Raw genomic sequence first — 27,119 nt, forward strand, 5'->3', positions numbered from 1 at the left:
AATCAACTCATTTTGTGCATAAAATAACAGAGGAATTTGCTTTTTCTGTTGACGACTCATAATTGCAACTGAAGATATTAACATATACATAGAGGGAAATGTTGAGCCTTAAATGCATATATTAAAATAGAAAGGAAGCTGAAAATACATTCAGAAAGCAACTCAGGAAGATAATAAATAACAAAACCAAAGAAAGCAGATGGAAGAAAGTAGGAGCACGTTAATGAAATACAGGACAAACGCAAAAGGCCAAAAGATCACCATATGGATAAAACAATAAAATTGATAAAAGTCTGGTGAGAACGACCAAGAAAGAAGACAGATATGAAAATTGCCAAGGGTGGAACTGAAAAATGAGAATGTCACTAAACATTAGGAAGCTATTGTGAGCTTTATAAAAATATATTTGTAAATTTAAATGAAATTGGTATATTTCTAGAAAAAACAAATGAACAAAACTACAACAAGCTTACATAATAAACTCAATATTTGATGAAATGATGGAAACTTCACTTTTGAGATTGGGAATGAGAAGAGAATGCTGATTATAACCACTTCTAATGAAACTGTATTGGACCTTGTATCCAGTAAACTTGCGTAACTCACCTATCAATTTCAATGTTATCTCCACATTCATTTGGATTTCCCATACACTTAATCACGTTACTTGTAAATAATGACAATTTTATTTCTTCCTTTCCAATTTGGATACCTTCTATTTATTTTTTATTCCTTCTTGCGCTGGCTAGGATCATTTATTTCCTCTAACACATTCTCAATTTTTAGTTTTGCCTTGAATATTTTAAAGTAAATTCCAGATATGTCCTTTCACATGTAAGTATATTAGTATCTATCTTACAGATAATAACATCTTTAAAGCCTAAATATACCATGAAATTATCCATTTAAGCAAAGTAAAAATATTTGTTTGATAACAATTTATAGTCAAGCCCTGATAAAAATTCCTCACTTGTCTTAGATGTCTATTTAGACTAAATTTTTTTGACTCCAGATGAAAAAAACCCAAACATTTGATTTATTGGTTATCACTATTAAATGTTGTTAGTTCTACAACAGTGCTTTCTTCCTTTTTTTTTTTGTATGTGATTGAATTCATGGAAAATCACATTATTTTTCCTGCACTTGTGATTGTTTGAATTTGGCTGATTGCTCCTGCAACACTGAAAACTGTAAGTCAATGGAACAATAATTACAGGATTTTGGTGACTTTTTAATATTTTTATGTTCCAAATTCTTTTGGGAAATCATTCTCCAAGAAGTATTGCTTGGCTTAATGCAACAGGACACATAGAGCAGACACAGAATTTCTTCCCACTACAAGTAAATTGAAATCTTGGATATGGTATGAGAAAATATGACAACATCATTTAACATGTTATTTATTTAGTCACCTTCTTTTCCCCATAGCACCCTCCACTCCCTTCTCTACCCCATAAGCAATCATTCTAATTTGTTAAATGTGTTTCTTTTTGGGTGTGTTCTTGTGCGAAATGTGTGCAGTTTGTGTACATATATTTTTAATTTATATAAATTATATTGTATCATAAAATTCATTCTGATGTTTATTTTCTCCATTCAAGAGTATGTTTTTAAGATTTATCCAGTCACCTAGTTTATTTCATAGAACTTCATTTCTGCACCCACAATATGTTACCTGTTTACTCTTCCCATTCCCATTACCAATGGCAATGACATAAACATATTCATACATACCTTCCTTTAGATCTATGTGAGAATTTCTTTGGGATACATAACCAAGAGTGAAAATAAAATAACTATAATCACTCATTTTAACCACTAACTCCCAACACAAAACAGAATAAGTTGTGACAACAATAACTTAGACGGGGAAGAGGAAAGGGGTGGAAACTACTTACACTAAGAAGATAAGAGGCTATCAGAAAATGGACTATATCATCTACAAGATCTTTTATACAAACCTCACAGTAACCACTAAACAAAAAAGCAGAACAGAAACACAAACAACAAATAAAGAGAAAACTGAGAAAACCATCATAGAGAAATACCAAACTGAATTGTCAGTCAGAAATAAATGGGACAAGAAACAAAGGAAATACAGAACAGCTGGAAAACAAATGATAAAATGGTAGGATTACGGCTTTATATATCAATAATCACTCTAAATGTAAATGGTTTGAATTCTCCAATCAAAAGACACAGAGTGGCTGGATGGATTGAAAAACAAGACCCAACAATAGGCTGCCTCTAGGAAACACATCTCAGCTCTAAAGACAAACATAGACTCAGAGTGAAGGGATGGAAGATGATATGCCAAGCTAATGGCAAACAAAAGAAAGCAGATGTTGCCATACTTATATCAAACAAAGTAGACTTCAATATAAAAAAGGCAGTGAGAGACAAAGAGGGGCCATATATAATGATAAATGGGACACTCCACCAAGAAGACATAACACTTGTAAATATATATTCACCTAACACAGGAGCACCAAAGTACATAAAGCAACTATTAAGGGACCTAAAATGAGAAATTAACAGCAGCACAATAATAGTAGGGGACCTCAACACCCCGCTTACATCAATGGATAGATCATCCAAACAGAAAGTCAACAAGGAATTAGTGAAATTAAATGAAAAACTAGAGCAGATTGACTTAATAGATATGTATATCGACTATTCCATCCAAAAACAGCAGAATACACATTCTTCTCAAGTGCACATGGAACATTCTCAAGATAGACCATACAGTGGGAAAGAAGGCAAGCCTCAATAAATTTAAGAAGATTGAAATCATATCAAGCATCTTTTCTGATCACAATACTATGGAACTAGAAATCAAATAAAAGAAAAAAACTGGGAAAGTGACAAATAAGTGGAGACTAAACAACATGCTACTGAACAACCAATAGATCAGTGAAGAAATTAAAAGATAAATTTAAAAATATCTGGAGACAAACTAAAATGAAAATACATCATATCAACTCATATAGGATGCAGCAAAAGTGGTCCTAAGAGGGAAATTCATAAAAACACAGGCCCACCTTAAGAAAAAAGAAAAATTCAAATAAGTAATCTTAAGCTACACCTAACAGAACTAGAAAAAGAAGAACAAACCAAGCCCAAACTCAGCAGAAGGAGGGAAATAAGAAAAATTAGAGCAGAAATAAATGAAATTGAAACAAAAAAGACTATAGAAAGGATCAATGAAACCAAGAGCTGGTTTTTTGAGAAGATAAACAAAATTGACAAACCCTTAGCCAGACTCACTAAGAAAGACAGAGAGAAGGCTCAAATAAATAAACTTAGAAATGAAAGAGGAGAAATTACAATGGATACCACAGAAATAAAAAGAATTATAAGGTAATACTATGAAAAACAATATGCCAACAAATTGGACAATCTAGAAGAAATGGATAAATTCTTAGGACTCATACAACCTCCCAAAACTGAATCAAGAAGAAATAGAGAATCTGAATAGACCAATCACAAGTAAAGAGACTGAAACATTCATCAAAAACCTCCCCCAACATAAAAGTTCAGGACCAGATGGCTTCTCTGGAGAATTCTACCAAACAGTCAAAGAAGATTTAATACCTATCCATCTCAAACTATTCCAAAAAATTGAAGAAGATGGAGCACCTCCTAACTTATTCCACAAGGCTAACATGACCCTGATCCCAAAGCAGACAAGGACAACACAAAGAAGGAAAATTACAGGCCAATATCGCTGATGAACATAGATGCAAAACTCCTCAACAAAATATTGTCAAACCAAATACAGCAATACATTAAAAGGATCATACACCACGATCAAGTGGGATTTATACTAGGGATGCAGGGATAATTCGACATCCACAAATCAATCGACGTGATACACCACATTAACAAAATGGGGAATAAAAACCACATTATCATCTCAATAGATGCCAAGAAAGCATGTGACAAGATTCAACATCCATTTATGATAAAAAAAACTCTCAATAAGATTGATATAGAAGGAAAGTGCCTCAACATAATAAAGGCCATATATGACAAACCCACAGCCAACATCATACTTAACAGGGAAAAATTGAAAGCCATCCCTCTGAGAACAGGAACGAGACAAGGGTGTCCACTCCCACCACTCTTATTCAACACAGTACTGGAGGTTTTGGCCAGAGAAATTAGGCAAGAAAAAGAAGTAAAAGGGATCCCAATTGGAAAGGAAGAAGTGAAACTCTCACTATTTGCAGATGACATGATTCTGTATATAGAAAACCCTGAAGAATCCACCAGAAAACTATCAGAAATAATCAATAAGTACAGCAAAGTTGCAGGGTACAAAGTCAACTTACAAAAATCAGTTGCATTTCTATACTCTAATAAGGAACTAACAGAAAGAGAACTCAAGAATACAATTCCATTCACAATCACAACAAAAAGAATAAAATATCTAGGCATAAATTTAATCAAGGAGGTGAAAGACCTATGCAATGAAAATTATATGACGTTATTGAAAGAAATTGATGATGACATAAAGAAATGGAATGATATTCCATGCACATGGATTGGAAGAACAAACATGGTTAAAATGTCCATACTACCTAAAGCAATCTACAGATTCAACACAATCCCAATCAGAATCCCAATGACATTCTTCACAGAAATAGAGCAAAGAATCCTAAACTTCATGTGGGGCAACAAAAGATCCCAAATAGCTTAAGCAATCTTGAGAAAAAAGAACAAAGCTGGAGGCATCACAATCCCTGACTTAAAAATATACTACAGGGGCTGGCCCCATGGCCAAGTGGTTAAGTTCGCACGCTCCTCTGCAGGCGGCCCAGTGTTTCGTTGGTTCGAATCCTGGGCGCAGACATGGCACTGCTCGTCGGACCATGCTGGGGCGGCGTCCCACGTGCCACAACTAGAAGGACCCAAAACGAAGAATATACAACTATGTACCGGGGGGCTTTGGGGAGAAAAAGGAAAAAATAAAAAAAAATCTTTAAAAATAATATACTACAGTGTTACAGTAATCAAAATAGCATAGTACTAGTACCAAAACAGACACACGGATCAATGGAACCGCATTGAAAGCCCAGAAATAAAACCACACGTCTGTGGACAGTTAATCTTTGTCAAAGCCAAGAACATACAATGGAGAAAGGAAAGTCTCTTCAATAAACGGTGTTGGGAAAACTGGGCAGCCACATGCAAAAGAAAGTAGACCATTATCTTTTACCATATACAAAAATTAACTCAAAATGGATTAGACTTGAAGGTAAGACGTAAAACCATAAATCTCCTAGGAGAAAATATGGTCAGTACCCTGTTTGACACCAGTCTTAGAAGCATCTTTTTGAATACCACATCTACTCGGGCAAGGGAAGCAAGCAAACAAACAAAGCAAATGGGACTTTGTCACACTAAAGAGTTTCTGCGAGGCAAAGGAAAACGGGAACTAAACGAAAAGACAACCCACCAACTGGGAGAAAATATTTGGAATCATATATCCGACAAGGGGTTAATCTCCAAAATGTATAAAGAATTCATACAACTCAACAACAAAAAATGAACAACCCGATCAAAAAATGGGCAGAGGATATGAGCAGACATTTTTCCAGAGAAGATATACAGGTAGGCCAACAGGCACATGAAAAGATGTTCAACATCATGAATCATTAGGGAAATGCAAATCAAAACTACAATGAGAGATCACCTCACATCTGTTAGAATGGCTATAATCACCAAGACAAAAAAATAACAAATGGTGGAGAGCAGGTGGAGAAAAGGGAACCCTCATACACTGCCGCTGGGAACGCAAACTGGTGCAGCCACTATGGGAAACAGTATAGAGATTTCTCAAAACATTAAAAATGGAAATAACCTATGACCCAGATATCCTACCCTTGGGTATTTATCTAAAGAACTTGAAATCAACAATTCAAAGAGATTTATGCATCTCTATGTTCATTGCATAAGTGTTCACAATAGCCAAGATGTAGAAGCAACACAAGTGGCCAAAACCTGATGAATGGATAAAGAAGATGCAGTATATATATATACACAATGGAATACTACTCAGCCATAAAAAGGGCAAAATTGTCCCATTTGCAACAACATGGATAGACCTTGAATTATGTTAAGTGAAATAAGCCAGACAGAGAAAGAAAAACACCACATGATTTCACTCAGATGTGGAAGATAAACGAACACATGGACAAAGAGAACAGATTAGTGGTTCCCAGAGGGGAAAGGGGTTGGAGGAAGGGCATAAGGGGTAAAGGGGCACATATATATGGTGACTGACAAATAATAATGTATAACTGAAATTTCACAGTGTTATAAACTGTTATGACCTCAATTAAAAAAAAGACAGGCACCCCAAGACAAACATGGACAAAAGACTTAAGTAAACAATTCAGAAAAGGGGATGTCAAAGTACCCAATACTCATAAAAAGGTACTAAACTCCATCACTCATAAAAGGAATTCAAATTAAATTGTTATGAGATACCAGCACATTCCAATCAGAAAGGCTAAAATTTAAAAGATTGAAAAAAAAACAAAGGTTGGTAAAGACGCCAACACTTGCATATCACCAGTGGGAGTATAAATTGGTATAACCACTTCGGAATACTGTTTGGAAGTATCTACTAAAATTGAACATATACCCTATAACCCTTTGGTTCCACCCATAGAAATATTCCTCATAAATGTATCATACATACATTAATGTTTCAGATTGTTCATATCGGCACTAATTGTGATAGCCAAGAACTGAAAATTACCCAATACACATCAACAATAGAATGAACAAATAGATTGAGGTATGTTTATACACTGCAATAATGGAGGTGAATCAAAGTCATCCACTCCTAACAATATGGAGGAATGTCATGGACACAATGTTGAGGGAATGAAGCCAGACTAAATAGTACATAATTTATGACTCCATTTATACGAAGTACAAAACAGGCTAAATGAATCTATGCCATTATACGTAGCTACCATAGGGAAAGGGAGCTTACTAGAAGGAGCCAAGAGGGGTGTTTCTAGGGTGTTGGGTTTGTCCTGGTCCTCCAAGAAGTGGACACCAAGATGCTAAGACTTTAATGCACAAATATTTTATTAGGGGGAACATTTGAGAGAAAATGGCAGGGAGCTCTGGGGGGCTGGCAGAGCCATCGGATCATAGCACAAGTCCAACTCTGAGTACAGGAGATTTGGAACGAAGATTAGGTGAATCACCCTAGACTGCTTGTAATCTAAGTAAAATTCTCCAGAGCTGTCAGGGAGTCCTTTAAAAAATGTCATTGGACAGAGGCATCCTGGCCTCCAAGGACAGGCCTGCCTTGGGATGCCTGTTGTGTTGACTAGGAGCAATCGTGGCGAGATTGGCCTCCATGCGAACACGGTGATGGATTGTAGAGCCCAGCAGCTGGGGTCTTTGGTCAGTTATGCTCCCTGCAGTCAGATAATTGTGGAGCAGACAATTGCCTCTCAAGTTGGGTTTATCTGATGTTTCCTCATGACTAGATTTGGCTGTGTATTTCTGTAATGATACTTAAGCGACATTATGTCCTTCTCAGGACATCATATCAGGAGGCCTAAAATTTTGGTTTGTTCTCCTATCAATCATGTGAACCTCTTGGCTTAAGTGCTGTTCCCCAGATTTCTCCATGACACACCTACTATATTTCCTTTTGTCATTAATAATACTTTGTGAAGAGATATTTTGGGCTATGTAGCATCCATCCTTTTCCTCATTAACTTTCAACCAATATTTTTATAATTCATTTATATTCTTGACAGAATCAACTATTACTAAGATGCTTATAAATAGCGATTTTAAAATTACATCATTACTTCTATATTTATGGCTTGGCATTCTACTATAAGGGAGAGTCCCTTCCTTCCTCCCGCACTGCTTTGCACCCTCCCTCCTTCCTTCCTTCTCTCCTTCCCTCCCTCTCTCCCTTTCTCTTTTCTTTTCTATTCATATACCATTATGATAATTATTTACCTTTATGGCCAAATTGCTCAGATTTGCTGAGCGTGAGTCTCTTCAAGCTGGATCTTTTTACACGTCACCACTCTTTCCTACTTTCTGGCACAGCAGATTTTTTCTCGGATCAGTTTTTACTTTCCCTGCTCTAGCTCTGGAACCAGCCATTTCTTTAAGGAGCCATGATAACTTTGATTGTAGAATGGAATTTACAAACCAATATCTGGGTGCTAGGTGTGCTTACTGTTACTGGGGATCATTGGTTCTAGGCCCATTAAGAGGCCAGAGCTAGAAAGTAGATGATGAGGATATACATACTTATATACACCACATATGTGTGTCTGTGTGCATGTGTGTGTGTATCCATACACTTCTATATCTACTTCTGTAAATACCTGTCTATATGTATTTTTAAAATCCATGAGTTAGGAGAGGTACCATGTTAATGAAGGTGGTTTTCCTAGGGTGAGTCTCACCCTTGCCCCTCCTGATATGCTGACCCGTGCAATTTTCGCAAATCTGAGAAACTTGACTGCACAATTTGTGGTAATGGGGGACTGCATTCCCGCTATCCCCTGATTAAAAAAAAGAAAGAAAAATCATGGGGTCATCATGACATCTCCAATTCAAATCCACTTCCACAGGGTTTATTCCATCCTTCCTCATTTACATATTGGTAACTATTGCCTAGCAATGATAAATTTACTTATTTGCTCCATCTTAGAATATACAGAAGGTAGATTCAGAATTTATTTTTTTTTAAGATTTTATTTTTTTCCTTTTTCTTCCCAAAGCCCCCCAGTACTTAGTTGTATATTCTTCGTTGTGGGTCCTTCTAGTTGTGGCATGTGGGATGCTGTCTCAGCGTGGTTTGATGAGCAGTGCCATGTCTGCGCCCAGGATTCGAACCAATGAAACACTGGGCCACCTGCAGCAGAGCGCACGAACTTCACCCCTCGGCCATGGGGCCAGCCCCTCAGAATTTCTAACTTATACCTCCGGGAAAAAGGAAATCTACTCACTAATAGTTCATATTTATTTAGAGTTCTTTCTGTCTTTAACCTGAGAACATATAGTCCAAATGCCATGATCCAAAGTTTGTTAAGTAGTTCTTTTTGTTTCTCTGTCTTGTGTAATTATGCTATTCACTTGTTTGGCTTATTTGTTTCTGTTTTCAAGTTTTTTTCTTATGTTTTTTATTTATTCCTTTTTTGAGTTTGTGAAACATGAACATGATTCTAAAAGAACCATATAAAGGCAGGATCAGAGAAATATATCGGGGGCCATTTTAATCCCTGCAGATGGAGGAGGCAGCGCAGTCTGGCGATGGATCTTGTAGGATCTGACGTCCGTTGGGCACACCTGAGTTTAAGTCAAGCTCCGCCATTTGTTAGCTTTCTGATCTCAGGCAACTTACTTCATCTCTTGAAGCCTCCATTTAAAAAAGTCAAAATAGGGAGAAAAGTAGCATGACTTTAGAGAGATGAAGATTAATTGCATGTTGGAAACACAGCCCAATGCCTCTACATAATTATTACTTGATAAAATGTTCATAATATTAGCATCTAAAACATATTTTTAATCAAACTACAATAGGGAAGATGAAGGCTCAAGATGGAGCACACTACAAATGTACGAAGCAGAAACGTTAATAAAAACACTTTGATTTAAAGTGTGTTACCAAATTCACAGGCCCAAAGGTGGGGTGAGTAGATTGACTCTTTACCTTGTGTCCTATGTGAGTGTAAATCACCCACCATAAATGAGGCAGCACCATTCCGGCAGCCCAATATAATGTGATCCTGCCAAAGAAATATTGTGCCAGCACCAGGACATATCTGCTCACCAGGCTTCCCTCTTGGAGCTGACACTGGCCACAGGGCCTTGGGAAAACATGGGCATCATCCTGGAGTTTCTTGGGGCATTGGGTCAACCGAACACATTGGGTAGAAGTCAAAGACATCCCTAGATAAACAGGAATGGGGCACACAAGGGTCCAGGCACACTTGGGTGGGGCACACACCTGGACAGCATTGCTGATTGCAACCAGCCACAGGTACTGCAGGGGGATTTCAAAAACTTTGAGGAAGAAACTGCAAATTGTGGGGACCCTTGAGGCACAGGACCTGGAGCAGGGGCCCCACTTGCCTCGACCTAAGGGTAGTACTCCTCTCTCCTCCTCCCATTGCCAACTTCACCCCATCATCTTGCAAAGTGCCTGCAATGACCACCTTTGTTCATTTGTTATTGAGCCCTAGTCTTAGTGTTTCCATTCCCCGGATGGAGACTGCTAATATCAGGGCATGAACACCTCAGTGAGACTGACACCAGCAAAACTGCACTCCAAAAGCAGTGGGCATACGTCACAGCAATTCTACTGTTAAGAATATTCCCAAGAGAACTGGAAACACACGTCTACACAAAAACTTATACAAAAGAGTTCACAGCAGCACTATTCAAATAGTCAAAAGTGGAAACAACATGATGTTGATCAACTGATAAACATAATGTGGAATATCCATACACTGCCATATTTTTCAGTAATATGAAGGAATGAAGTCCTGATTCATGCTACAACACAGATGAATCCTGAAGACACTATGCCAAGTGAAAGAAGCCAGACATGAGATTACATGTGGGACAATTCCATTTATATGAGATGTGCAGAATACAATCCATAGGCAAATCCATAGGAGATAGAAAGTAGATTAATGGTTCCCAGGGGTTGGGGGTGGGAGGGTGGAGTTGGGAATGAGGAGTGACTGCTAATGTGTAGGGGGATTCTTTTCAGGCAAATGAAAGAGCTCTAGGGCTAAATAGTGATGATCATTGCACAACATTGTGAATCTTTTTCAAACATGAAGAAATGGTAATACGTGATACTCCCCCTATAAGTGTTAAAATGTAGCTGTATTAGATTAGTCAAGGTTCTTCTGAGACACAAAATCAGCAGAATACACAAACACACACAAAAAACCAGGAACTGGCTCATGCAATTACAGATGCTGAGATGTCCCATCATCTACTGTCTGCAAACTGGAGACCCAGGAAAGCTGGTGGCATAATTCAGACCAAGTCCCAAGTGAAAACTAGGGGAGCTGATGGTTTAAATTCCAGTATAAGGGCCAGAGAAGAAGAGATGGCCCCACTGAAGCAGGCTGGCAGGAAAAGAAAAGGGGCAAATGCCTCTTTCCTCTGTCTTTTTGTTCTATTCAGGTCCTCAACGGATCAGATGATGCCCACCCACATTAGGGAGGACAATCTACTCTAGAGTTCATTGATTCAAATGCTAACCTGATCTGGAAACACCCTCACAGGCACACCTAGAAATAAGGTTTAATATGGGCACCCCTTGGCAAGTCGACAGGTAAAATTAACCATCACATCAGCCAAGCTTAGGGCTAACAAAGGGAAATGGCCAGGGGCCAGGATGAACAGGAAAGTCAAGTCCATGGTGAAAAGTGCAAGCTGAAACAGAATGGCCCCACAAAGGCTTGGGGAACTAGATAGAGAGCTGGGGAATTAATCTTCACTATGGAGGAGATCCAAGCTTAGAGGCCCCAGGCACTTCGGGACAAGAACTACATACTACAAATAAGACAGCTCTTTTCTCTTGACTGTGAACAAAGAACAACAAACAAAAAACCACATAGCTCACAGGCGCCTTGGTTCTCCTGTGACCAACATGGAGCTCGGGTCCCCCAGGAGGGTGGATGTAAGCCACACCTGTCTTCTTATCAGGTTGTGAGGACAACAAATCATTTTGGTTTCACTTACTGAGTTTTCTGTTGCAAATTTCCTTGCTTTGAGGAAAGAGGACCTAATATGGTAAATTATGACAGCAAAATAAAAAGAAATAAAACGAAAATGGAGGCACTGGACTTCTGATGTCATGTGTAGAGGACTTTCACACAGACCTGAGACCACTCTCCTTAGAAAGGCCTGCTTGCAAGGCTGGCTCTTGATTGGCATCCAGGTACTTGGGTTGCAGGATTCCTAGCATTCCCTGGTAAGAGCAGCTCACGGTGACTAAGCTATGTGTACAACGTGGCTTATGCTCAATACCTATTTTCCTTCTGAGTTTCTAATTTTGGTACACACTAGGCAGAGAGTGCCTACGTGATGAGCCTCCAATAAAAACTTAGAGCACTGCGGCTGCAACAGGCCTTTCTGGTAGACTTTTCACATGTGTTATTACAGTTCAATGCCGAAGGAGTTTCATACATTGTGATTCCATAGGAAGAGGGCTCTTGGAAGCTTACACTGCATCTCCTCCAGACCTCATCCTAGGTTCATTTCCTCTTTGCTCATTTTACTTGCTATCCTTTCACTGTTAACAGATCAGTCATATGACTAGTGTCTTGTGAGTACTCCTAGCAAAGGACAGAATGTAGAGGTAGTTTTAGGGAATAATACACCACACAAATTGAGACAGCATGCACTTTAATAAGTACTTAGCACCCTGTGAAGATACGGCCCAGACAATCAGTTGTGGAACCCTGTCTTCCCAATTAGATATAATTTGCTGGGTAAAGTCCTTTAATGAACGACACTGAAAACATCACCATCATGTCTGATATGGAATGGCATCCAAACCTGCTCTTTATCCTACTGGTTCCACATCCAGAGGGCGCACTGCTATTACGCTGTTCTTTCCTCATGCATGCCTTTTCAACCTTTTTTGATACCTCCACAATGTATGGAGACCCATTTTGTTCCCAGCTCCAGGATTTGCCCTCCACGTGTTGTGGATTTATACTCAAAGCACAGCATGCATAAATTACAAAGATACAACCGTCCAAACTCATCGGTTTATGTGGGTATGCAAAACCATCAGAGAATTTTTTGTTTGTGAAATTGGCTTCCAGAGTTCATTCCTTCATTTGGAGCTTATATGTCATGTCACCATATAGAACACTCATTCATGAGGTCTTACCTGCAAGGGATAATTATTTAGTACTTTTTCAAATTCTATTGTAATAATTTACTGCTTTGGTAATATTCAATGTCCAATGACAAACTGAACATAACTTATGAAATTATAAAACGGAAAAATACCAAGAAATACTTCTTGCCAAGGAAAATCACTACGGAAGAGCATCCCTTCACATGTTGAGTGTACACATTCACACGAGTGCACACATACACACACACACAAAGATTTGTTTGTTTGTTTTTTGAGGAAGACTAGCCCTGATAAACATCTGCTGCCAATCCTCTTTTTGCTGAGGAAGACTGGCCCTGAGCTAACATCCATGCCCATCTTCCTCTACTTTATATGTGGGACGCCTACCACAGAACTGCTTTTGCCAAGTGGTGCCATGTCCGCACCCGGGATCCAAACCAGCAAACCCTGGGCTACTGAGAAGCGGAACGTGTATACTTAACTGCTCCACCACTGGGCCGGCCCCAGATTTATGTTTGATTACACTATGGAGACTACTACCTATGATCTCTCAAAGTCTGTATTATGTATTTCTCCTGTCATCACAGATATCTGCCATAATTTTAACGGCTTCAGGTTAATATAAGAACATATCAAAACTCACATTCCCACAGATATACACTTATGTCCACTTAAAAAAATTCAGTGACAACATCAATGTGGTCCTCATCTTTTTGGTATTTTAATCTAATAATCGCAACTTGCAATTATACGATTTCCACATCAAAGACATGTACAACCCATATTCTGATATATACTCCTTCCCCAAATCCATGCTTTACTGCTCCCAATAGGGAAAAGCATATAAATGTCAGAGTTGCCTCAATAATACATTTGACAAAATTATCAAATTCCCACAAGTTTTTTGAGTATTTGTTTTATGAGTGTGGGGGAAGAATACGGCATAGCCCCTACTGGAGAAGTTTTGTTAAAAGAAATGCTAAAAGTAATTAGGAGGCAAACATTTCAAAAGTCAGGATGGAAATGCAGAGAATTAGAAATCAATAATAAATTCAAAGTCCACTAAGAAAATTTTTGGCATTGGTACCTACTAGTGACACTTTCAAAGTGTTACAGTAAACTCAGCCTTAACAGTGATAAACAAAAAGTCAAATGTGTAATGTGCAAGGCATCTGTTGTTGTAAAGTTAATAAATTCTTTTCAGTCTGTACTGTCAGAAAAATCTTAAGATAGCTCAACTGATACTGTACACAACCCTAGGGGGACTAGACAGGGCCCCAAATAATAAGAACCCATCTTGAGAAGACAGGCTGTGGGGAGGACAGGAGCCAAGTGAAATAGGGTAATACCACATTAATATTGCACACCATAATATCGAGTGGTTTTCTGCATTTCAACAAATGTTCATTTCCCTGAATTAATTTTATTTTGCAAACTTCCTCCTCTGGATACAATTTACATATACTGTACCTTTGTCATTTTGGTTTATTGAACAAATGAGCAGAGCACACCAACAAGTGCTGGTCAACGTTGAGGGTGTGTAGATTCAGCAGCAAAGTCCTGCCCTCATGGAGCTTACATTCTAGTGGACGTCAATTCTGGCACACTCATCATTACACACTTGTTAAAGCCAGACCAAACTCTTTTCCTTCCTAAGTACTATCTCCTATGTGACCTGTGACAAATGCCAAAGTTCCAAATGAAACCTTCATGGCACCACTTACTAGGGATTTCCCGTGTGGTCTGGTGAAAACTGAGACATGCTCATTTACTGCTTAAACACCAACTACACCAGAACAAATCTTTTCTCTCCTATGAGACTTCATGATTGTAAGAATTCAGGCTGCACACTTTTTAAAACATATCATTTTGTAGAACTTCTTTCCTCTGACAATTCTTTAATGTTCTTACCACTCTTGTCACTTCCATAAAATCTATCTCCAGCATGAGTTTTGTGATGACTTACGAGATTTGATCTCCAACTGAAGCTCTTACCACACATTTCACACTTGTACGGTTTCTCCCCTGTGTGAACTCGCCTATGATACTGCAGTTGTGAAGACCGACTGAAGACTTTCCCACACACATCACACTTGTACGGTTTCTCTCCAGTGTGGACACTCTGGTGCAGCTGAAGACTTGAGGCCTGGCTGAAGTGCTTCCCACACTCCCCACACTTATATGGCTTCTCCCCTGTGTGCACCCTCTGATGCATGTCAAGGTTCAAGATCCACTTGAAGCCCTTCCCACACTCCTCACATTTGTACGGCTTTTCTCCAGTGTGGACTTTCTGATGAGCTTGAAGGTGGGAACTCCGACTGAAGCTCTTTCCACACTCTTCACACTTGAATGGTTTCTCTCCACTGTGGACTCTCTGATGGGTCAGAAGATGTGAGGCCTGACTGAACACCTTCCCACACTCCTCACAATTATATGGTTTCTCTCCTGTGTGGATTCGGCAATGAATTTTAAGATCTGCTCTCCGGCTGAACCCCTTCCCACACTCTTCACATTTGTAGGGCTTCTCTCCAGTGTGGATCAGCTGGTGAATCTGAAGTCGGGAACTCTGATTGAAGCCCTGTCCACACTCCTCACATTTATAAGGTTTCTCTACACTGTGGGCCTTCAGATGGATTTTAAGATACGAACTCTGACGGAAGCCCTTCCCACATACCTCACATTTATAGGGCTTCTCTCCTGTGTGGACCACCAGATGAACTTGATAATGGATTTTCATCCTGAAGCTTTTCCCACATTCCTCACATTTGTACGGTTTCTCTCCTGTGTGGACTCCCTGATGGGCTTGAAAACTTGAACTGTAAATGAAGCCCTTATCACACACTTTACATACATATGGTTTCTCTCCGGTGTGGATTCTCCGATGGGCCTGAAATTGTGAAGGCTGAATAAAGCACTTACCACATTCCTCGCATTTATAAGGTTTCTCTCCTGTGTGGACCCTCTGATGGATATGAAGATTTGAGCTACAAGTGAAACACTTCCCACAGTCTTCACATTTGTACGGTTTTTCTCCTGTGTGGACCATGCAATGACTATTAAGTGCTGATCTGCGACGGAAATTCTTACCACATATATCGCATTTGAATGGTTTCTCCCCAGTGTGGATTCTCTGATGTTCCTGAAGATGTGAAGCGTGAATGAAGGCCTTCCCACACTCCTCACAACTATAAGGTTTCTCTCCTGAGTGTAATTTGCAATGAACAGTAAGTGTTGGTCTGCGACTGAAGCCTTTCCCACATTGCTCACATTTGAATGGTTTCTCTATGGTGTGGACTTTCTGATGAGTTTGCAGACGTGAGCTCTGACTGAATTCCTTGCCACACTCACCACACTTATAGCGTTTCTCTCCCATGTGAACTCTCTGATGAATACGAAGCGCTGAGCTATAGCAGAAGCTTTTTCCACACTCACTACATGTATGAGACTTCTCTCCTGAGTGTATCTGTTGATGAAGATCAAAGTTGGAGACATCACTGAAGGTTTCTGCACATTCATTACACTGGTGAGGTTTCTGGCCTGTCTGAGTCATACATAGTCCTGCCCCAAGCTGGCCAGGTGAATAACCTTGTTTGGGGAACTGAGGACTCTTTACCATGGAGTCTTGACACTCAGTTAAGTCACTTGCAATTTGTTGCCCAATCTGCCAGCAGGAAAGCTCTTCATGTGGTCCTGCTTCTGAGACAGTCTCCACCTTACTTTGGATCTTGCCTCCTGTAAGGACAGAAAATGCAGAGATGTGAACAACTGAAGGTTTTGTTCAGTGTTTTCAAGATTTCACATTTAGGAGAGAGCATGGGACCTAAATGAAGCCAGTTTGCCTTTTCCATTGTGTACCACATTCTCTGGTTTGCATGCCCATGGAAACCAAGAGGTGGTCCAGTTGGCTCCTGTCCACTAAGCATGAGACCCATTAGTCCACTAAGCTCCTATGTGAGGTACAAGTTAGAAGTCAAAGACTTAATTTTAAAAATTGACAATATGATTCAAACTGTTAACATATGGACATGTCTACTCAATTTCAAAGTCAGTAGAGAATCCTGGATAGTAAGTTATGTAGATAATAAACGATACAGCTACAAAAATCATGTACGTAATAAAACATGAGTCAACTAGAATTTTAAGAAATAACATGATCGAAACTTTTTATTTTGGGTTCGTGTTACATATTCTAATAACAAATACCTTGAACTATTTATATCCATATATTTAAAGTCCTCCTGCACAATGGAAATTCCACACAACATGTACACCTAATCTTATTTTCTGTGTGGACAGACATTAAATGAGTTGGCAACTATTACAAACTTTTGATCACAATATAATTGAAGTTTAGAAATGTGTTTTCTAAAAGATTTACCATTAGGGATATTCCAAAATTTCTACATTTATATAAAGATAACTAAACATTTGGAGATTACTTTTTCAATAAAGTTTTCAACTAAAGTTTAAAAAATTCTTCTCTTAAAACTCATCAAGAAAACAAATAACCCAATTTAAAAATGGGCCAAAGACCTTAACAGATACCTCATCAAAGATATATAGATGGCAAATAAGCATATAAAAAGATGTTCCACATCATATATCATCAGGGAAATGCAAATTAAAACAACAATGAAATACCACAACACATCTATTAGAATGGCCAAAATCCAGAACACTGACAACAGCAAATGCTGGTGAGGATGTGGAGCAAGCGGAACTCTCATTTACTACTGGTGGGAATGCAAAATGGTACAGCCATTTTGGAAGACAGTTTGGTGGTTCTTACGAAACTGAACATATTCTTACCATTTGATCCATCAGTCACACTCTTTGGTGTTTCCTCAAATGAACTGAAAACTTCTGTTCACACAAAAATCTGCACACCGAAGTCTATAACAGTTTTATTCATACTTGCCAAAATTTGGAAGCATCCAAGAAGTCCTTCAGTGGGTGAACAGATAAGTAAACTGTGCACATCCAGAAAACAGAGTATTACTTGGTGCTAAAAAACAATGAGCTACCAGGCCATGAAAGACATGGAGGAACCTTAAATGCATGTTACTAAGTGAAAAAAGCCAATCTGAAAAGGCTACATACTATATGATTTCAACCATATGACATTTTGGAAAAGGCAAAACTACAGAGATGGCTAAAAGATCAGTGGTTGCCATGGGTTACGGGAGAGGGAGGAATAAATAGGTGGAACACAGAGGATTTTTAGGGCAGTGAAAATACTCTGTATGATACTGTAATGGGGGACACATGGCATTGTCCATTTGTTCAAACCCGTAGAATGTATACCACCAAGAGTGAACCCTAATGTGAACCACAGACTCCAGGTGACACCCACGTGTTAACACAGGTTCATCAACTGAATCAAATGGCACCAGTCTGGGGGGATGTTGATAATGTGAGAGGATGTGGGTGCGAGGTGGGGCAGGGGGTCTATGGGCTATCTCTGTACCTTCCTCTCAATTTTGCTGGAATCTAAAACTGCTCTAAAAAAACAGTCTCTTTTAAAAGAAGAAAACACTTCTGAAAAAGTTTTCCAAAGGAGAAATTCACTCCCCTCCCTGTAGGAACAGTCAATGAAAAGCTGCCTCCTCTTTTGATACAGTAGACATTATGATAACCCAAGTGTAATTCAGATCTCCAGAAGAAAAGGTGAAAAAGTGGAGGGTAATCTTTTACAATGGAGACAGAGTCTAGGAGAAGGAAAAGAGGAGGTCACGGTGTAAACTCTGAAAGCCTGCCCTAGAATGGGAGTCAGATTCTCCTGGAAGTCTTCCCAGACAGACACATGGGGGGCTCCCCATGTTTTTCAAGTCCCTGCTCAATGTCAGCCCACAGCAAGGCCTCTTTACCACCCAATGTAAAATAATAAATCTTGTCTCCACTCAATCTGCCTCTGGCAACGTCCACACTCCTTGTTTAGGTTCTTAGGTTTTTCCCATGCGACACACTAAATCTTCTGGTCTTTTGTTTGTTCGTTTTAAGTATGCTTTTTGGTGAGGAAGACTGGCCCTGAGCGAGCATCTGTTGCCAATCTTGCTCTTTTTTTTCTTTTCTTTTCTCCCCAAAACCCCAGTCCACAGTTGTATATCCTAGTTGTAGGTCATTCTAGTTCTATGTGGGACGCTGCCCCAGTGTGGCTTGATGAGCCATGTGTAGGGCCGTGCCCGGGACCCGAACTGGCCAACCCTGGGCCGCCGCAGCAGGGTGCGAGAACTTGACCACTCGGCTACTGGGCTGGCCCCTCATTTGTTGTTTAACGTCTGTCTTTCCCAGCACAATGCAGCATCAAAGAGGGAGGCATTTTACACTTAGTACGTCAAACACCTTTTCCGCTTTCCTGCTTTCTAACACCGTTCAGAACTGTGCCTGGAGCGTGGTGAGTACCCAACCCATGCACACTGAGTGAACAGATGAATCCCAGTTTGACTTTTTTGGAGAGAGTTTAAGCCAAGTCCTAGAAGGAAAATCTCTTTTCCGAGTAAGTTATGTGAAACAGGGAAGGGAGAGGAAACTGTCGTTTCACTGGGAAGCTGAGAAGCTGGACCAGGGAAAGGGGGACAGCCCGCATAACAGTAATGAGAAAACCAGAGATGGCGAGCATCCCAGCACTGGTTCCCTGGAGCTTCTGGACCGACTCTTTGACAAGACTGTGGGAAAACTGTGGATGGAGATGAAATAGCCCATCACGACAGTTTTTCAAATTGAAAACTCCAGCCCTCTAGTAAGCTGTGATATGAATTGAAAAGCTTGTAATAAGCATTCAGGAGAACAGGTTCTCCCAAATATGGTTATATCTACAAACCGGCCCTTAAAAATAGCTGTGTGAGGGGGAGAAGGTCTCTCTGAGGGTGAGACAATCTTGAGTGGGAAGTTTCCTAATTCTTTGCAGGTTACAATGTTCACTAGTTGAGAAACACCAAATCTTTATAGAAATCAAGAGAAAAATTGTATGAAATCTATATTCTTTAACACTTGCTCAAGGGCTAAATTTGGAGAAAACAAAAGCACAACCGATTTTTGAGACAGAGATACAGACAAACTTCGGGTGCGTGTCTCATGTCAGTCTCATCTTAAATCTTCCCCCTCAAGGACGGGGAAGGGGAAGTCTGGGGGCAGTGACATCGACGGGCCCTTTGAAAGAGGTGAGGGGGCTGCAGATGGCAAACCCTCCAGGGAAAGGTGGCTTGTCAACCTGGGTACTGGCTGACGCTGTAGGAAACAGAACTTTTCCCTTGTGTGGAGATCCTATCTGAGAGTTAGATATCAGAATCCTCATTCCAAAAGTTTTCTCCCCAGAAATGAACACGCTCCCCTAGAGAAGTCTCCAGAAGAGCCACAGGGAAGGCATGTTCCTCAGTGTGGTCTCAGCCACAATGCTTACGAGCTTCCCTGGGATTCAGGTCAAGTGCGCGCGCGCGCACGCACACACACACACACACACACACACACACACTCATGCCAAGGGCACCTAAGAAAGTAACTGAAATAGATGATAACCGGATAGACATTCATCAGAAGACAAAAAAGGTCTGCAGCATCCTTCATTCGCTCTGGTTTGCACATGACCTGTGGGTATCCCCATGACCAAGGAGACACTGAGGTCTCCCATCCATTAACACATCCACTAAGTCAACAAATAGTTACAGACACCTCCACAGGGCACATTATTCTGGGCACTGGGGACGAAGCAATAAGAGACAAAATTCCTCACTCCTGAGGATCCCACTCCAGTGCCGAGAGAGAGGCACTAAGCCAAACAAAAATATAGGAGAGGCCGGCCCCGTGGCCGAGTGGTTAAGTTCACGCGCTCCACTTCGGCAGCCCAGGGTTTTGCTGGTTCAGATCCTGGGCGCAGACATGGCACTGCTCATCAGGCCTCGTTGAGGCGGCGTCCCACATGCCACAACTAGAAGCACCCACAACTAAAATATATAACTATGTGCCAGGGGGCTTTGGGGAGAAAAAGGAAAAATAAAATCTAAGAAAAAAAAAAGAGACACAATAAAAGGCAGAATGAGGAGAGTAAAGAGTGGATGGTATTCTACAGAGGGTGGGCAAAGAAGGCCTTTCTCGGGAAAGTGAAACTGAGCAGAGACCTGAATGAAGTAGGGGAGGGAGCAGGAGGATTTCAGGTGAAAAAGTATGTCTGGCAGAGAGAGCAAGTAAGGGCTCCGAGGCAGAAGCATCTGTAGGAGGCAGAATAATGGTCCCCCAAGGAATGAACCTGTGGAGCCTAGACTGTGTTGGGTTACATGGCAAAGGGAATTAAGGTCGCATACGGAATTAGGGCCACTTATCAGCTGACCTTAAAACGGAAGACCAACCTCTACCATCCGGTGGGCTCAATGCAGTCACAAGGGTCCTTTGAAGGGGAAGCGGGGTGCAGGGGAAGAGGGGTGCAGACGACGAGCAGAAGAGGGAAAGGCGACCGTGGAAGGGGCAGACAGAAGGGATGTGGCTGGCTGTGAAGACGGAGGAAGGGGGCCACCAGCTAAGAAATCTGGGTAATCTCTAGAAGCTGAAAGGGCAAAGACAAAGATTGGAGCCCCCAAGAAGAAATGCAACTGGGCCGACACCTTGATGTTAGCCCAGTCAGAACCACGTCACACTCCTGACCTACAGACTGCAAGGGAATCAATGTGTTTTTTGTTTTTTTGAGGAAGATTAGCCCTGAGCTAACATCTGCCGCCAATCCTCCTCTTTTTGCTGAGGAAGACTGGCCCTGAGCTAACATCCGTGCCCTCTTCCTCTACTTTATGTGTGAGACGCCTGCCACGGCATGGCTTGACAAGTGGTGCATAGGTCCGTGCCCAGGATCCAAACCGGCGAACCCCAGGCTGCTGGGCTGGCCCCAATGTGTGTTGTTCTAAGCCATGAAGTCTGAGGTGATTTGTTATGGCAACAACAGGCAATACAGCGTCCCTGCGGGTGTGAGAAACAGTGGGGAGGACAACGTGAGCAGATGAGACAAAGCGAGAGGGAGGACAGGAGACGTGTTCAGAGAGGCTGCGGATGCAGAGCAGACCATGAAGGATCTAGGAGCCACTGGAAGAAGTTTTAAGAAAAGTAGGAAGGGGCCAGCCCAGTGGCGCAGCGGTTAAGTTCACACGTTCCACTTCTCGGTGGCCCCGGTTCGCCGGTTTGGATCCCAGGTGCGCACATGGCACCGCTTGGCAAGCCATGCTGTGGTAGGCGTCCCACATATAAAGTAGAGGAAGATGGGCACGGATGTTAGCTCAGGGCCAGTCTTACTCAGCAAAAAGAGGAGGATTGGCAGCATATGTCAGCTCAGGACTAACCTTCCTCAAAACAAAAAAAAAGAAAAAGAAGAAGCCTAAAAGGGTTTTGAGCAGAGGAATGGCGATCTGACTTATCTTCCTAAGGATCGCTCTGGTTGCTACGTGGAGAAGAGACCATAGGAGAGGAAGAGTGGGAGCAGCGCGACCAGTATGGGGGTGGAACATGTCATGTTTGAAGGGGTGATGCCCCGTGAAGATGCAAAGTCATATATTTAAAATAAACACACTAACAGTACAATTTACCAGAAATTTGGATTCCTCCTGCTCAAGGATCCATTAATCAAAAGGAGTGTTTTCCAAACATTGGTACACACATGACCTATCTGAAGAAATACCAATATTTCAAGACCCAGACACACATGCATAAATACGTAGTACAAAAACCTATTTCTAACCAATGTCTGTTTTCATTAAATCTCCTCCCGCTGGTTCTTACATCACGCACACAACTGGCCAGAGTTTTTGCTGCCACGTGTTCCATTCTTCCTAACAAACTGATATCTTCTATCTTATTTTATTTCATTAAAAGCTGTCAGGACAAAAGTCAGGTCCACAAACGCAGGTGACCATTCAAAGCCTTGAAACCCCACGGACAATCCAGGGAGCTGACACTGAGCACAGAGGGCGCCTGTCCTCACCCACAGACAGCAGGTTCTGGAAGTTCTCCAGCATCACGTCCCGGTACAGCTGCCTCTGGGTGTGGTCCAGCAGCCCCAGCTCCTCCTCCGAGAAGGTCACAGCCACATCCTTGAATGTCACCGGCTCCTGCAACACCAAGCACATCTTACAATCAATGGCCACTTGAAAAGGGCCAGCCCTGAGAGGGTGGAGAGGATGGGTGGGAAGTGGTTTCAGATTTTGAGGGACTTAATTTGTAGACTTCTCAGCCTTTCTCCTTCTATCCTGGCAAAACCACACACTCATGTTGCTCAGGCAATGACATCAGTCCTTGTATGTTTATTTTGGGCCCTCATTGAGTCTACTACAAGCAACCCCCAAGAACCCTACATATGCATCCTGGGCTACACCTGTTTTACTTTTCCATGAATACTGCCAATTGCTGTCAGAAGCATTTATCAGTTTAGCTGAGGGGCTGGCCCGGTGGTGTAGTGGTTAAGTTTGTGTGCTCTGCTTTAGTGGCCTGGGGTTCGCAAGATTGGATCCCAGGCATGGACCTACCTACCGCTCATCAAACCATGCTGTGGTGGCTTCCCACATACAAAATAGAGGAGCGGAAGACTGACACAGACGTTAGCTCAGGGCCAATCTTCCTCACCAAAAAAATTAGCAATTTAGTCGAAATGTATCTGATAGCACCCGCCTTCTCCTCACACACATGAACCCTGATGCTATCACCATTCTTTAATGTCTTCCAAACTAAGAAGCTTTGGATAAGCTGTGTGGGACAGCTGTGTCGTTCATCCTATGTAACCTCAAGGCACACACCACATCTCTTAGTTGCAGCATTAGGCGCCATGCTCTGGACCCCACCTGCCTCAGTGCCATTCCCGAGGGTCTGTCCCTTACTAGCCGTGTGACCTCAGACAAGTTCGCCTATGTGCCCGAGTCTCTCCTCTGTATAACGGTCCTTACATGACAGGGTTTTTTCAAGGATTAAACAAGGAAATATCTATAGCATCTGGAACAGTGTGTGGCACAGAATAAGCACCTAATAAACATCAGCTATTATTATTTCTTCACATTATTGTTATCAATATCTATTTCATCTCATTTCGCGGCTGCGTATTATTCCAGGGAACTGATTATCTATATTCATCTGTTCTAAAAAACACGTAATTTGACATATTTTCCTCATTATAATCCACTGTGCAAATGACATCATTTAATGTAGATCTTATTCCCTGATTATTTAAAAATAACCGCAAGTAAAAATTAAAATGTCAAAAATAAGCAGGCTTGAAATTATGATCATATAGCGGCAGCTTTTCTTTCTAATCTTCTCCCTACTTCCCCAATCTTTCAAGAGAAGCACATACCCCGATTCTCCATACGATGGCCAAGAGCAGGTCAGAAATTTTCCCATGGCTTTGGGACTCTGATTTGGAAGAATATTTCAGTCCTCCCACTTATTTGATTAAAAATTAACACAATTACCTTTTCTGATGTTTATTAACCACCTATATTTCTCCCTTTAGCATGCCTGTCCATGTCCTTATTCACACTCCGTTGAATTTTTTTCTTTCTCCTGTGCATAAGATTCCTCTTATGGATTGTCTTTTTGGCGGGCTGCTGTGTGGTAAATATTTTTGCCCCAGCTTGTTATTCTTTCTGCTGACACCGTGTGAGGTGTCTTTGGCCACAGAGAAATGTAAAGGTTTTATGCAACGACTGTGCTACCTGCTGTCTTGTGCGCCCAGAATGCTGGGCATCTCAGGGCACCCGAGGAGGCGCCATGACAGGAAGAGAAGAGATGCACCCTGGGAAGCGGGTCGGGGAGGAGGAGCACCATCTATGGCAATCATCCCTCAAAAGGGCTCTCCAGACACCACACCACAGGGCACAGTCTCAAAATGAACTCTTTTTGTCTTTCTTCCCGTCTCTCTCTCTCACTTGAGCAGAACGCCCAACAGTCCTGACCCTTGGCCTCCTGTGTGAACCGGAGCAGGTTTCTCATGGTTCATGTGTTTAAGATAAGATGAGACCAAAATTTCCTCATTCAGGGGCCAGCCCAGTGGCGTAGTGGTTAAGTTTGTGTGCTTTGCTTTGGCGGCCCACGGTTTGCAGGTTCAGATCCCTACACACTGCTTATCAAGCCATGCTGTGTTGGCGTCCCACATACCAAATGCAGGAAGACTTGCACAGATGTTAGCACAGTAATAATCTTCTTCAAGCAAAAAGAGGAAGGTTGGCAACAGGTGTTAGTTCAGGGCCAATCTTCGTCACCAAAAAAAAACCCCCAAAACTCCTCATTCAGCTGCTCTGAGGGGTAAATGCAGCAAGGAAAGGCAAGTTACTAGCAAATCGTCTAGTACCGCTGGACGTTTTAAACTAAGGCTACCTATTACGTCGGTCAAATTAGTTAAAACATAAAAGAACCAAAAAAGACCAATAAATAAAATACACACAAGCTGCGACTCTTTAGGTAGAGCCTACTTCCCTCTCTGATTATTTAAAAATAATAGCAAATGAAAATAAAAATGTCAAAAATAAGTAGGTTTAAAATTATGATTATATAACGGCAGACTTTCTTTCCATTATTTGGGAAGAAAGAATCTAGCTCTTTTTGTGTGGAAACCTCCAACAGTTCTTGTGAGCAGCAGCAGCGAGTGCCCACTGCGCTGTGCTTGGATTCGGGTTTCCTACCTAGGGCACAGCCAGCTTGACACATATCAAACGTTCTCTTTCACTACTGAGCTCACGGTCTGTTGAGGAAAACATATCAGCAGATTGTTTTCAGAACTGATTTTAGGGAAAAAGGTTTTATGTGGGAAAGCTGTCACTGTGGTGTGGCTTCAAACAGTAAAATTCCTAAACCACCTCAATGTCCGTGAGTGGGAAGTAGTTAAAAATAACAAGGCAGATCAATTCAATGGGAATGTTATGTAAACATAAAAAGCGAATGTTATATATGCACACACAAAAAAGGCACAAGTTAAAATTAGATGCATATCATGAGTAGAAACACAGTTATGCACGTGAGGAAAAGAGTATGAGGGGAAAAATGCAGCTAATTTGTCAGCAGGGAGGTAGTAAAGTGGGAGAATTGTTCGTTTCTAGTAATTTTTCTACTCCATAAAATAAATAATAACAAAATAAAACAAAAACTACAATCAAGGGCAAAGTAAACTCATATGGAACAAAGGAAGACCCTGGAGCCAAACAGGTCCTCGACTGCCTGTTGCTCTGCTGGAGTCGTCCCAAGAAGAACGTGTGACAATCTGAGGAGTGAGATGGGATTTTCAGAGAGAAAGGCGAGCCCTACTCACCGTGAATGTGCTCATTGTTCCTCCTGCTTCTGGGGACAGGCAGAGTCCTGAGTTATGCAGACCCCAGGAGGGCAGAACTGCGCCTGGCGGAGCGCCTAGAGGGCAGAAAAAAGACAGGCAAGTGTGGCCTGGGATGCTGCTCCCCTACACGGATGCTTACGGTAAATGCGTACGCGGATGTTCACAGCAGCATTACCCATAATAAACTGGAACCGGAAACAGATAAAGTGTCAACCTATGCAGGAACGAACAGACAAAACTGTGGCACATCCATACAATGGAATATTATTCAACAATTAAAAGGAATGAAGTACTGATTATGCCACAACATGGATGAACCTTGTAAACGTGTGGAAAGCAAAAAGACCAGTCACAAAAGACTACAGAGGGGAAGATTCCATTTACATGAACTGTCCAGAATGGGCAAATCTACGGAGACAGAACGTAGGTTAGTGGTTGCCTGGGTATCTGGGAGAGAATGGGGTTAACTGTAAATGGGCATGAGGAACCCAACCAGGGAAACGAAAATGTTCGAAAGTGAATTAAGGTAACACTTGCACCACTCAGTGAAGTTACTAAAAATCACTAATTTGTACACCTGGAACAGGTGAATTCTGTGATATGTTCAATATACCTCAAGATGGTAAAAATAAATGTTTGTTAATCTATGTGTCATTTAAATTAGCAAAACTAATTTATGGATTCTGAGTCCATGCTGATATAATATTTATATTTGAATGAATGAATAAGGGGAGAGAAGAGGAAGCTTGTCTTTACGGTAGAATGTCCCCTAGTAAATCTATCTCCCCATAAAAAACCTTATTAGTTAAAAAAAAAATACTAACTTTACAACAGAGAAATCTGACAGGCATCACCTTAGCCCAATGAATGAAACTGAGTTCAGCAATAGAGGGACAAACTGACAGCCCTGGACTCCTATTATGTTGCCATGACAAAGACACC

At 41.1% G+C, this 27,119-nt stretch overlaps 1 protein-coding gene and 1 non-coding gene across 2 annotated transcripts in view; one reads left to right on the top strand and one right to left on the bottom strand.

The window, feature by feature from the left end:
- Positions 1-27,119, bottom strand: part of LOC124249912 (zinc finger protein 234-like) — a 43,472-nt gene that overhangs the window by 13,428 nt on the left and 2,925 nt on the right. Inside the window, exons 2-4 of the mRNA XM_046681467.1 lie at positions 26,157-26,251; positions 22,848-22,974; positions 14,840-16,624 (exon numbers count right to left, since the gene is read on the bottom strand). Of these exons, the coding sequence (XP_046537423.1) occupies positions 14,840-16,624; positions 22,848-22,974; positions 26,157-26,171 (1,927 nt within the window). The 5' untranslated portion in view covers positions 26,172-26,251. The remainder of the gene's footprint in view (positions 1-14,839; positions 16,625-22,847; positions 22,975-26,156; positions 26,252-27,119) is intronic.
- Positions 8,401-8,564, top strand: LOC124251640 (U1 spliceosomal RNA). Its single transcript, XR_006891832.1, has one exon. It is a non-coding gene; the product is annotated as a U1 spliceosomal RNA (small nuclear RNA).

The sequence above is a fragment of the Equus quagga genome, chromosome 13 (assembly GCF_021613505.1).
Source record: "Equus quagga isolate Etosha38 chromosome 13, UCLA_HA_Equagga_1.0, whole genome shotgun sequence".
In the NCBI taxonomy this organism is placed as follows: domain Eukaryota; kingdom Metazoa; phylum Chordata; class Mammalia; order Perissodactyla; family Equidae; genus Equus; species Equus quagga.